General features: G+C 46.5%; 2 protein-coding genes and 1 pseudogene across 4 annotated transcripts in view; all 3 read left to right on the forward strand.

Moving 5' to 3' along the window:
- Positions 1-11,588, forward strand: part of SLC25A33 (solute carrier family 25 member 33) — a 46,733-nt gene extending 35,145 nt beyond the window's left edge. For all 3 annotated transcript variants that reach the window (XM_064363213.1, XM_064363214.1, XM_012473698.3), the window contains 3 exons: positions 515-581; positions 9,203-9,483; positions 11,112-11,588. In XM_064363213.1, the coding sequence (XP_064219283.1) occupies positions 515-581; positions 9,203-9,483; positions 11,112-11,314 (551 nt within the window). In that variant the 3' untranslated portion in view covers positions 11,315-11,588. The remainder of the gene's footprint in view (positions 1-514; positions 582-9,202; positions 9,484-11,111) is intronic.
- Positions 967-4,079, forward strand: LOC135269372 (mucin-2-like). Its single transcript, XM_064363135.1, has 2 exons — positions 967-985; positions 1,615-4,079. Exons 1-2 carry the CDS (start codon positions 967-969, stop codon positions 4,077-4,079), a joined length of 2,484 nt encoding a protein of 827 aa, XP_064219205.1.
- On the forward strand, positions 3,725-6,568 carry LOC105731796 (large ribosomal subunit protein uL6-like; annotated as a pseudogene).
- Positions 11,589-12,825: the final 1,237 nt, after the last annotated feature.

Below are 12,825 nucleotides of genomic sequence, written 5' to 3' on the forward strand. Positions count from 1 at the left end.
CTCATGCTTGTAATCCCAGCACTGTGGGAGGCTGAGGCTGGAGGATCACTTGAGCCCAGGAATTGAGACCAGCTTGAGCAACAAAAGAGACCCCCGTCTCTACAAAAAAAAAAAAAAAATTAGATGGAGAAGGCTTACTGAAAAAATGGTTCCTATAAGCAGATCAGTCTTAAAAGTTAACAAATTATTTCCGTATCTGAAGCTTATAAATTGGGGTTTAGGACAGTTATAATTTACAGTAGGAATCACATTAACACAAATAGCAACAGCACCACCTAGAGGCTGAAAAGACTAGAAGGGGTTCTAGAAAAATGAGAGAAACTTCTTTTAGATCCAGCAATACCAGTAGATGTTACACTTAGCGGGGAAACCAAAGCTTCTATCTGCAGGATAGAAATATAACTGCCCCCTGCCATCTGTTTTGATTAGGCCACTGAAATCCTGATTTCAAAGTTTATCACATGATAATAGAAATCTTTAATAAGTATTGACCTTTACTGTTTTTTTTTTCCAGCTTTTATCACAAATTCCTTAATGAATCCTATATGGATGGTTAAAACCCGAATGCAGCTAGAACGAAAGTAAGTAGTAAGTACTTTATTATTAACAAGTAATAACTTGTTCCTTAATAAAGGATTTTTGGGATTTTTTTTTTCTTCCGCAATTCCCCCATATCTCTAAGGGATGAGACACAGAGTCCTTAGCTCTCCCCCCTCCTCGTTTTCTAAATCTAAGCACATGTGGGGCTCCTTTTGTGTTGAGGTTTGTGCTGTGAGCATCACGGGAAGGTGAGGGCCGAGAGAGATGACAAATGGGAAGAAGGGGGTTTCTCTGGTTGTGTCCCCTGAGCTGCCTTCTCAGATAGCCAGTGACTGCCTTTGCAGACCCCACCCCAGTTGGAGTGCTGTGGATTCTCCTCGGATGGCCTCCCTTTCCAAAGGGAGGACCGTAAAGGCAGAACACGGAATGTCCTCGGACCTCAAAGGCTAATTTTAGTCTCCGAAGGCCCTCAGCTGTGATAGGTTTCTGCCCTAAAATTCCAGGCAGGGGTTTGTAACATTTTGGCGGGCTGTGGATTCCTTTGGCAGTCTGGTGACACCTGCAGGCTCTTTTTAGAATAATGTTGTTGTTTTGGGGGTTTTGTTTCTGAGACAGGCTCTCAGTTGTTGCCCAGGCTGAAGTGCAGTGGTGCAGTCTCAGCTCACTGCAACCTTTGCCTCCCGGGTAGATTCATGTATTTTTTGAGACAAGGTCTCATTTGCCACCCAGCCCTGACCTCCCAGGCTCAAGCAATCTTCCTGCATCAGCCTCACTTCCTCAGTAGTTTGAGACCACAGATGCATGCCACCACACCCAGCTAACTTTGTTTTTGTTGTTGAGATGGATCTTGCCATGTTGCCCAGGCTGGTCTCAACTCCTAGGCTCAAGCAATCGTCCCACCTCAGCTTCCCAAAAGTTCTGGGATAACAGGTATAAACCACCACACCAGGCCTTACAATAAGGTTCTTAAAAATACATTTATCAGTGATATAGTAGTATGCCTCTTTAACACATTAACAAGATCCAGCAGTAGTCCAGTAACTACCATAATTTCTAAGAAGTGATGATAAACAGTGCCCTTTGATGTTTTCAACAAATGTAATGTGACACGAAAATACTTCTATTTGTGTCAAATCCCAGGTACTACTAATACTACTACCACCACCTCTACTATTGCCATCACCACTCCTGCTACTGCCACCACTAATACTCCCACCACCACTGCTACTCCCACTACTACTACTACTGCCACCACTAATACTCCCACCACCACTGCTACTCCCACTACTACTACTACCACCAGCACTAATACTCCCACCACCACTGCTATTTCCACTACTACTACTACCACCACCACTAATACTCCTATCACCACTGCTACTCCCACTACTACTACTACCACCACCACTGCTACTCCCACTACTACTACTATTACCACCACTGCTACTCCCACTACTACTACTACCACCACCACTAATACTCCTATCACCACTGCTACTCTCACTACTACTACTACTGCCACCACTAATACTCCCACCACCACTGCTGCTCCCACTGCTACTACTATTACCACCACCTCTACTATTGCCATCACCACTCCTGCTACTGCCACCACTGATACTCCCACCACCACTGCTACTACCACCACCACTAATACTCTCACCACCACTGCTATTTCCACTACTACTACTCCCACCACCACCACTAATACTCCCCCCACCACTGCTACTCCCACTACTACTACTGCCACCACTAATACTCCCACTATTACTACTACCACCACCACTAACACTACCACCACCACTGCTACTACCACAAGTACTACCACCATCACTAATACTCCGACCACCACTGCTACTCCCACTACTACTACTACCACCACCACTGCTACTCCCACTACTACTACTATTACCACCATTGCTACTCCCACTACTACTACTACCACCACCACTGCTACTCCCACTACTACTACCACTACCACTAATACTCCCACCACCACTGCTATTCCCACTACTACTCCCACCACCACCACTAATACTCCCACTATTACTACCACCACCACTAATACTCCCACCACCACTGCTACTCCCACTACTACTACTGCCACCACTAATACTCCCACTATTACTACTACCACCACCACTAATACTCCCACCACCACTGCTACTACCACAAGTACTACCACCATCACTAATACTCCAACCACCACTGCTACTACCACTACTACTACCACCACTGCTACTCCCACTACTACTACTACCACCACCACTGCTACTACCACCACCACTGCTACTCCCACTACTACTACCACCACCACTAATACTCCTACCACCACTGCTATTCCCACTACTACTCCCACCACCACCACTAATACTCCCACTATTACTACCACCACCACTAATACTCCCACCACCACTGCTACTCCCACTACTACTACTGCCACCACTAATACTCCCACTATTACTACCACCACCACTAATACTCCTACCACCACTGCTACTCCCACCACCACTGCTACTACCACAAGTACTACCACCATCACTAATACTCCGACCACCACTGCTACTACCACTACTACTACTGCCACCACTGCTACTCCCACTACTACTACCACCACCACTAATACTCCCACCACCACTGCTATTCCCACTATTACTCCCACCACCACCACTAATACTCCCACTATTACTACCACCACCACTAATACTCCCACCACCACTGCTACTCCCACTACTACTACTGCCACCACTAATACTCCCACTATTACTACCACCACCACTAATACTCCTACCACCACTGCTACTCCCACCACCACTGCTACTACCACTAGTACTACCACTACTACTACCACCACCACTAATACTCCCACCACCACTGATACTCCCACCACCACTAATACTCCCACCACCACTGCTACTACCACTAGTACTACCACTACTACTACCACCACCACTAATACTCCCACCACCACTGCTACTCCCACTACTACTACTGCCACCACTAATACTCCCACTATTACTACCACCACCACTAATACTCCTACCACCACTGCTACTCCCACCACCACTGCTACTACCACTAGTACTACCACTACTACTACCACCACCACTAATACTCCCACCACCACTGATACTCCCACCACCACTAATACTCCCACCACCACTGCTACTCCCACTACTACTACTGCCACCACTAATACTCCCACTATTACTACCACCACCACTAATACTCCTACCACCACTGCTACTACCACTAGTACTACCACTACTACTACCACCACCACTAATACTCCCACCACCACTGCTACTACCACTAGTACTACCACTACTACTACCACCACCACTAATACTCCCACCACCACTGATACTCCCACCACCACTAATACTCCCACCACCACTGCTACTACCACTAGTACTACAACTACTACTACCACCAGTACTACAACTACTACTACCACCACCACTAATACTCCCACCACCACTGCTACTACCACTACTACTACCTGCTACTCCCACTACTACTACTACCACCACCACTAATACTCCCACCACCACTGCTATTCCCACTGCTACTACCACTACTACTGCTACCACCACTAATACTCCCACTATTACTACCACCATCACTAATACTCCCACCACCACTGCTACTACCACTACTACTACCACCACTGTTGCTCCCACTACTACTACTACCACCACCACTAATACTCCCACCACCACTGCTACTCTCACTACTACTACCACCACCACTAATACTCCTACCACCACTGCTACTCCCACTACTACTAATACTACCACCACTGCTAATACTCCCACCACCACTACTACTACTACTGCCACCACTAATACTCCCACCACTACTATTGCTACCACTGCCACTACTAGTACCACCACTACTGCTACCACTACCACTTCTACTACTGTGGCCTGTTTGTCTTCATTCATAATTAAAGGAATGCTGATTTTGGTTAGGGATTAGGGTTAAAGATACCGTTTTCTCCCCAGTCCAAGTGAAGGAACTACGAGCATTCTATTAAGAACCTCTATATTGGCCAGGCACGGTGGCTCACACCTGTAATCCCAGCACTTTGGGAGGCTGAGGCGGATGGATCATGAGGTCAGAAGTTCAAGACCAGCCTGGCCAACATGACGAAATCCCGTCTCTACTACAAATATAAAACTTAGCTAGGTGTGGTGGTGGGTACCTGTAAGCCTAGCTACTACGGCTTGAGAATCCTAGCTACTAGGGAGAATCGCTTGAACCCAGGAGGTGGAGGTTGCAGTGAGCTGAGATCACACCATTACACTCCAGCCTGGGTGATAGAGTGAGATTTTTGTCTGGAAAAAAAAAAAAGACAGGCAGGGAGTGAGAACACCCTAGGAAGGGTAGGTAGGGGGCCACAGTTGATTTTTCTTTCTAATGACCGTGATAGCTTCTGCATGAGTCACTGACTCCAAGTTCCCTCAATCAATCTATTCTGTCCGAAAGAGAGCCTTCTAACTCGCATCAGGCCTAATCATTTGAACAGACCACTTGCTCAGACTCCTTCAATGAATCTGTTCCTCTCAGGGTAAACTCCTAATTCAGCAGTCCTGTAATTTTCCAAAAATGTCATGTGCTTTTATACCTCTGTCTCCCATGTATGCTGTCCCTCACCCAAGATCCCCCCTCCCCTTCCTGGTCATGCTGTCACCTATCCTGAAAGCCTTTGGTAATTCCTCCTAATTCCAAGTGTTCCACAGTGTCCTTATATCACTTCTGTTCAGCAAGGGATAAATGGGTCCGTCAGCTGAGAGCCTTTATGTGCGTTCTTGTCATTCTGCCTAATAATTATGGTGCTCAGAAGACTTTAGAACTTTGTTTGGGTGAGCTCTGTTAATATTTGTCCCTCAGCAATGGATATTTGTTGCTTGCACTAGTCAAGAGGGAAAAAGCAGGGAGCTTCGTCTAGGAGCTTACAGCTTTACAGATAAAAAAGAAACTTAGGCCTGGTGTGGTGGCTCACGCCTATAATCCCAGCACTTTGGGAGACTGAGGCGGGTGGATCATGAGGTCAAGAGATTGAGACCATCCTGATCAACATGGTGAAACCCCATCTCTACTAAAAATAAAAAAATTAGCTGGGCATGATGGCGCATGCTCGTAGTCCCAGCTACTCAGGAGGCTGAGGCAGGAGAATTGCTTGAACTCAAGAGGCAGAGGTTGCGGTGAGCTGAGATCTCGCCATTGCACTCCAGCCTGGGTAACAAGAGTGAAACTCCGTCTCAAAAAAAGGGAGAGAATTCAAGTTTGGTGGGATAAGGGTGCTGAGGGTGCCACTGGACCCTCAAGAGTCCCCAGTACAGGTTGGGTTAGGACAGAGAAGGTTGGGAGGGCTTCCGAGGCAGCAGCATCCAGCTATCATCTTCAGAATAGCCCGGGGGCATTGCCACATCCACTGCGAGAATGAAGACCATTCTCAGCAGTCAGACTGTCCACATTCCAGAAAATGCCCACATTACCCTAAAGGGCTACACAGTTATTGTGAAGGGCCCCAGAGGAACCCTGTGGAGGGACGTCAGTCACTTCAGTGTAGAACTCAGTCTTTTTGGAGAGGGAAAAAAAGAGGCTCCGGGTGACAAATGGTGGGGTAACAGAAAGGAACTGGCTGCCATTCAGGCTGTTTGTAGTTATGTAGAGAACATGACCAAGGGTATTAAATTGGGCTTCCCTTACAAGATGAGGTCTGCGTGTGCTCACTTCCCCATCAACATTCTTTTCCAGGAGAATGGGTCTCTTGTTGAAATCCAAAATTTCCTGGGTGAAAAATACATCCACAGGGTTCGGATGAGACCAGGTATTGCTTTTTCAGTATCTTGAGCCCAGAAAGATGAATTGAATCCTTGAAGGAAATGACACTGAGCTTGTTTCAACTTCAGTAGCCTTGATTCCGCAAGCCACAACACTTAAAAACAAGGATATCAGGAAATTTTTGGACGATATCTATGTCTCGGAAGAAGGAACTGTTTAGCAGGCAGATGAATAAGATCTAAGAGTTGTCCAGCTATAGAAATAAAATGCCGGATGATTCCTAAGACCTATTTGTGTTATTTAAATAATGCAATAAATGACACTGATTTAGAAGACAAAAAAGAATAGCCAGATGGGGGCAGCAGTGAAGAGTTGGGCAGAGAGAGGGTGAGTGAAATCTTGAGGCAAGAAAGCATGGTTAGGCCGGCCACGGTGCCTCAAGCCTGTAATCCCAGCACTTTGGGAGGCTGAGGTGGGCAGATCACTTGAGCTCAGGAGTTTGAGACCAGCCTGGGCAACATGGTGAAACCCTGTATCTACAAAAAATACAAAATTTAGCTGGGCATGGTGGCACACACCTGTAATCCCAGCTACTTGGGAGGCTGAAGCAGGAGAATCGCTTGAATCCAGAAGGTGGAGGTTGCAGTGGGCTGAAATCGCACCACTGCACTCCAACCTGGGGGACAGAGTGAGTAAGAGTCTGTCTCAAAAAATAGAACAGAAAGCATGTTAGTTCTGGGGATCTGTAAGACAGGAAGTGTGGTTGGTGTGTACTATGTGCATCTGCGCCGGAAAAGGGAATTTTGGAAAGATAAGACTGGAGGAGCAGGGGAGCCTAATCCTTCCCAGGCCTGAAAGGGAGTTTGGAGTTGGGTTTTGAGGGCAGTGGAAAGTCATCAGAGCAGTGGTCCTCAGGGGAAATGAGGATGGAGATGGGGTGTACCCTCCAGGGGACAGTCAGCAGCAAAGTTTGGAGACATTTGTAGTTAGCACAGCCGGGGTGGGTGTTTTTGTCGTCTAGTGTAAATAGAGGCTGGGTTGCTGCTAAACATCTACAAGGCACAGGACAGCCCCCTTCTCCCCTAACTGAATGGTCTAGCCCCAAATGTGAGTAGTGCCATGGATGAGAAATTCTGCATGGTTTTGAGCACAGGAGTTGCACAGTTGGATTTGTGTTACAAAGGTCACTGTGGCTAAGGAACGGGGAGCAGTCTCTGGGGAGATGATAAAGAAGGGACAGAGGCCAGCTGAGACTGACTGAAGCCCAAAGGGGGCCTCAGGTCTTCGCCTCTTGGGAGGGGCCTGTGACGTGTGACCAGTGCACACCTAACTACACTCATCCAGTGGCCCACTCCCTGCCTTGCAGCCGCAGTTCATAAATAGTTTATGTCCTGGGGTAGGAGCCTCTGTACCTGAGGGTTTTCGTTCACTAATTTTATGAATTTAGCAATAATAGAATTAAAACACACTATTTGGAGATGAGTGCTGTCAGAAATCTAATGAGAAGCCTCACCAACAGGTTGGAATGTTCCTATTTTTCTTTCTTACTGTTTTTTTTTTTTAGAGATGGGGCCTCACTACATTGGCCAGGCTGGTCTTGAACTCCTGGCCTCAAGCAGTCCTCCTACCTCGGCCTCCCAAAGTGCTGGGATTACAGATGTGAGCCACTGCACCTGGCTCTTGTGATCATCCTTTACCTTTAACTTAGTCCTGTATTCCACTGAAAGCATTGCCCGCGTGTCATGGCTTGTGACTGTTAATTTAGCAGATGTGCCACGATCAGCTTTCTAGATTGTTCTGTCTTGCATTTGTAGGTCGTCTGTGATAAGTCTTACTGCTCCCTGCAGCTCTTTCTAAAATTAGGTCAAATGCTAATGTTTTTATGAACATGTTTCTATGACTCTTGACACAGATGTAGGTAGTATTCTGTCAGGTGTCCCAGCTAATTGGTCTGGCCTCACAGTGGGCTGAGGATCAGCTGACAACAGTACAAAGATACGTGGGAAAAACTCTCCTCAAAGCATGTTTTTCCTCCACTGTCACACCACAACAGTCATTGACCCAGAAGATGACCTGTGTGACCAAATGTGCAGGGGTTTTTTCCCCCACACACAAGCAGCAGACACCAGCTGGATGTCCTTTTGTTCAGTTCCAACACTGTCTACCTGGAGATAGCGTCCGATTCCACAGTTTGGGGGCTCAGTCCCCAGGACTGCCCACCCCTACCCACCTACACGCCAGTTGCATGTCTGGGCCTCCAGAGCTGAACAACCAGCTTCAAGTTGGGGTTCCTGTGACCCTCTCTTTGGGTTCTATTAATTTGCTGGAGTGGCTCACAGAACCCAGGGAAACACTTAAAGTTGACTGGTTTGTTATGAAGGACATTGGAAAGATACAGAAGAAGAGACAGGTAGGGACAGGTACAGAGTAAAGGACGGGGAACTTTCATACCCTCCCTTGGGGCCACCCTCCAGGAGCCTCCACTGGATCAGCTCTGGAAGCTCCCTGAAACCTGTCCTCTTAGGTTTTTGTGGGAGCTTCATGCCAGCAGCATTGCTTCCCCCAGGGGATAGGAGGGGACTCTCATGGAGTAAGACCAACAATCAGAAAGGTGTAGGGACATTAGAGAATGGCCTTGGGGCAGGTGAAAGGAGGACAAGGGACTCTCAGAGGCTGCCCCTGAGGCCTCACACACCCCACATGATAACAAAAGGCAAGGGCTATGGGAGTTAGGGGCCAGGAATGGAGACGAAAACCAGTATCTATCCTAACACCACAAGGAAGACCCATTTCTCCTACTGTGTGATGTCTCTGTGTATTCCACCATGATATGTCTCCTTAACAGCCTATGCTGGTCTCTTTTACACAGAGTGAGGGGCTCTAAGCAGATGAATACACTCCAGTGTGCTCGCTACGTTTACCGGACCGAAGGCATTCGTGGCTTCTATAGAGGATTAACTGCCTCGTATGCTGGAATTTCCGAAACGATAATCTGCTTTGCTATTTATGAAAGTTTAAAGAAGTATCTGAAAGAAGCTCCGTTAGCCTCTTCTGCAAATGGGACTGAGAAAAATTCCACAGGCTTTTTTGGACTTATGGCAGCTGCTGCTCTTTCTAAGGGCTGTGCCTCCTGCATTGCTTATCCACACGGTACGTGTTGCTTTTGTTCTTGCAGAACAGTAAAACAGCTGTCAGGGTTGTCATTTGTGGTATCTAGACCTCCGTGGCGCACGTTGAAGCGCAAGGTCCCTGCAGGTAAGGTCATGTTGGGGGGTGGGGAGGCCTCGAACTTACTCACCTACAGCTGGTTGTGGCCAAAACTTGCCATTCAGAAATGCAGACCCTGGGTTGCTGAACTTCTGCTGTTTTCGAAGAAGCTACAAATCTGGATTTTATTTAATATTCCTTGAATCAAAATAATATGGGAGCTAAACTTAAAAATCACTCAGCCTCCACTTTTAATGGAATCTTAAGTAAGGCTACTTTGGGTAAGTTTATTTTTTTAAGTTACAGAATTGTTGACCTACTGACCTGCTTATTTTTTAAAAATGCTTATTGTGCCATGAAAAACAGGTTTATTTTCATAAACTTACTGTACCGTCAGCCATGACAAATGCACATGGTCAACTCAGTAACAGGTGCTGAATCTCCCTCGTGTGCTGGGGTGCTAAGCTGACCCCAAAGGACACCTGAGAAAAGAGGTCACTGATGCCTCCCAGGGCTGAGGTCCATGTGAGGGCAGGAGTGATCAATGTCCAACTGTGGGCGCCTGGGAGGGAGGTCCAGATGGGCAAAGGCTGGCAAAAGGAGAGGGTGGCTTTTGAGCTGGACAGAGTAGAACAGGTTTGCAGGAGGAGGAAAAAACTGAAAAGTGTAAGAAAAGAATTTGTTGAATATACTGCATACTTCATGCGAATTACATCTTCAGAGAAATTAGCACTTGGTTAATTGGGAGTAACATTAAGTCCCATTCAAACTAAGCTTTTTTTTTAACCCCTTAAAAGTTATTTTGCTGTAATCCCAGAACTTTGGGAGGCCAAGGTGGGCAGATCACCTGAGATCAGGAGTTCAAAACCAGCCTGGCCAACATGGTGAAACCTCGTCTCTACTAAAAATACAAAAATTAAGCGGGTGTGATGGTGGGTGCCTGTAATCCCAGCTACGCAGGAGGCAGAGGTTGCAGTGAGCCGAGATCGTACCATTGCACTCCAGCCTGGGTGACAGAGCAAGATTCTGCCTTTAAAAAAAAAAAAAGTTATTTTGCACCTTTGTGTATATCTAAGCATCCATAGTTGACCAAATCCTAGAGTTGGAAAAGGTTCTAAAAATAACTTAATTATTCATTGTCTCTCTAGGTATGTGACTCTTCTGTCCAAATAGAGCTGAGATGGGAAATAGATATCGTAAACTTGACAATTTATTGTTTGAGACAGTCTTGCTTGCTCTGTGGCTCAGGCTAGCGTGTGATCCCGGCTCTCTGCAACCTCCACCTCCCCGGTTCAAGCGATCCTCATTCCTCAGCCACTGTAATAGTAGGCATGCACCACCACGCCCTGCTAATTTTTGTATTTTTACTAGAGATGGGATTTCACCACGTTGGCCAGGCTGGTCTCCAGCACCTGGGCTCAAGCGATCTGCCTGCCTCTGCCTCCCAAAGTTCTGGGATTACAGGCGTGAGCCACTGCACCCGGCCTAACCTTGACAGTTGTAAAGCTGTGTGTTGTGGATTCTTTCCCCACTTAATATCTGGTGTAAAGTAGGTCTTTCTCTCTCTGCAGAAGTCATAAGGACGAGGCTCCGGGAGGAGGGCACCAAGTACAAGTCCTTTGTCCAGACGGCGCGCCTGGTGTTCCGGGAAGAAGGCTACCTCGCCTTTTATAGAGGACTCTTTGCCCAGCTCATCCGGCAGATCCCAAATACTGCCATTGTGTTGTCTACTTACGAGTTAATTGTGTACCTGTTAGAAGACCGTACTCAGTAACAGGCCAGAAAATTGTGCTCTAGAAGAATAAAACTGAAAAAACTCTAGAGAATTTTTTTCCCCCATTGATGTTTAGAATGATTGAGACTGAAACTGGAAAGGCCATAAAATATCTGGCTCATGTCACCTGTTGGACATTTCCTTTTGGATTCATGCTTTCTGGAAGGTTTAAATTCATTAACGTTAATAGTTAATTATAACTTTTTTTTTTAACTTAAGAGGATTCAGGGTTAAGCAGCAACTAAATTAAATCATGCTATTTAATTTACGTACACATTTGGCTTGCGTCCTCCTTTATGCTCACTATACTATGAAGGATTTAAGTAGTTCAGAGAAGCATGCCCTAGAAGTGCAGAGAAAAATGATAAAGTCAGAATACAACTTGTTTTGTAATCTGACTTTAAGATCTTGCACTGCTAGACAGGGAAGAAGTGTCACATTTTGGCCGGGTGTGGTGGCTCATGCTGGTAATCCTAGTACTTTGGGAGCCAAGGTGGGTGGATCACCTGAGGTCAGGAGTTTAAGACCAGCCTGGCCAACATGGTGAAACCCTGTCTCCATTAAAAATATAAAAATTAGCCAGGCGCAGTAGTGTGCGCCCGTAATCCCAGCTGCTTGGGAGGCTGAGGCAGGAGAATTGCTTGAATCCGGTGGGGCAGAGGTTGCAGTGAGCCAAGATCACACCACTTCACTCCAGCCTGGGTGACAGAGTGAGACTCCATCTCAAAAAAAAAAAAAAAGTGTCACATTTTGATGGTGGTATATCGAACAGGACAAATTTCCCAGCAATTTTTCTCCTTTGTCCATTTCCAATTACATGCAGATTGATCATCTAAGCTTTCAGACTACTGAGATGAATATATATAACTTTCCTTTTATCTTTCTTTTTTTTGAGACTGAGTTTTGTTCTTGCTGCCCAGGCTGGAGTGTAATGGCACAATCTCAGCTCACCACAACCTCCGCCTCCCAGGTTCAAGCAATTATCCTGCCTCAGCCTCCCAAGTAGGTAGGATTACAAGCATACACCACCATGCCCGGCTAATTTTGTATTTTTAGTAGAGACAGAGTTTCTTCACGTTGGTCAGGCTGGTCTCCTGACAACAGGTAATCCACCCACCTTGGCCTCCCAAAGTGCTGGGATTACAGGCCTGAGCCACCGTGCCCGGCCGAATATATATAACTTTCTGACAGTAAATAAGCTATAAAAATTTTCCTGAAGTATCCTCTTCTCCCTACTTTGAAGCAAAGACAAGAGTTTGTTATTTTTATTTTTTTTGAGATGGAGTTTAACTCTTGTCACCCAGGCTGGAGTGCAATGGCATGATCTCAGCTCACTGAAACCTCTGCCTCCTGGGTTCAGACTATTTTCCTACCTCAGCCTCCCTAGTAGCTGGGATTGTAGGCATGTGCCACCACGCTTGACTAATTTTCTGTTTTTTTTTAGTAGAGATGGGGTTTCTCCATGTTGGTCAGGCTGGTCTGGAACTCCTGACCTCAGGTGGTCCACCCAT

The sequence above is a fragment of the Aotus nancymaae genome, unplaced genomic scaffold (assembly GCF_030222135.1).
Source record: "Aotus nancymaae isolate 86718 unplaced genomic scaffold, 86718_ANA_hifiasm-v0.15.2.pri h1tg000053l, whole genome shotgun sequence".
In the NCBI taxonomy this organism is placed as follows: domain Eukaryota; kingdom Metazoa; phylum Chordata; class Mammalia; order Primates; family Aotidae; genus Aotus; species Aotus nancymaae.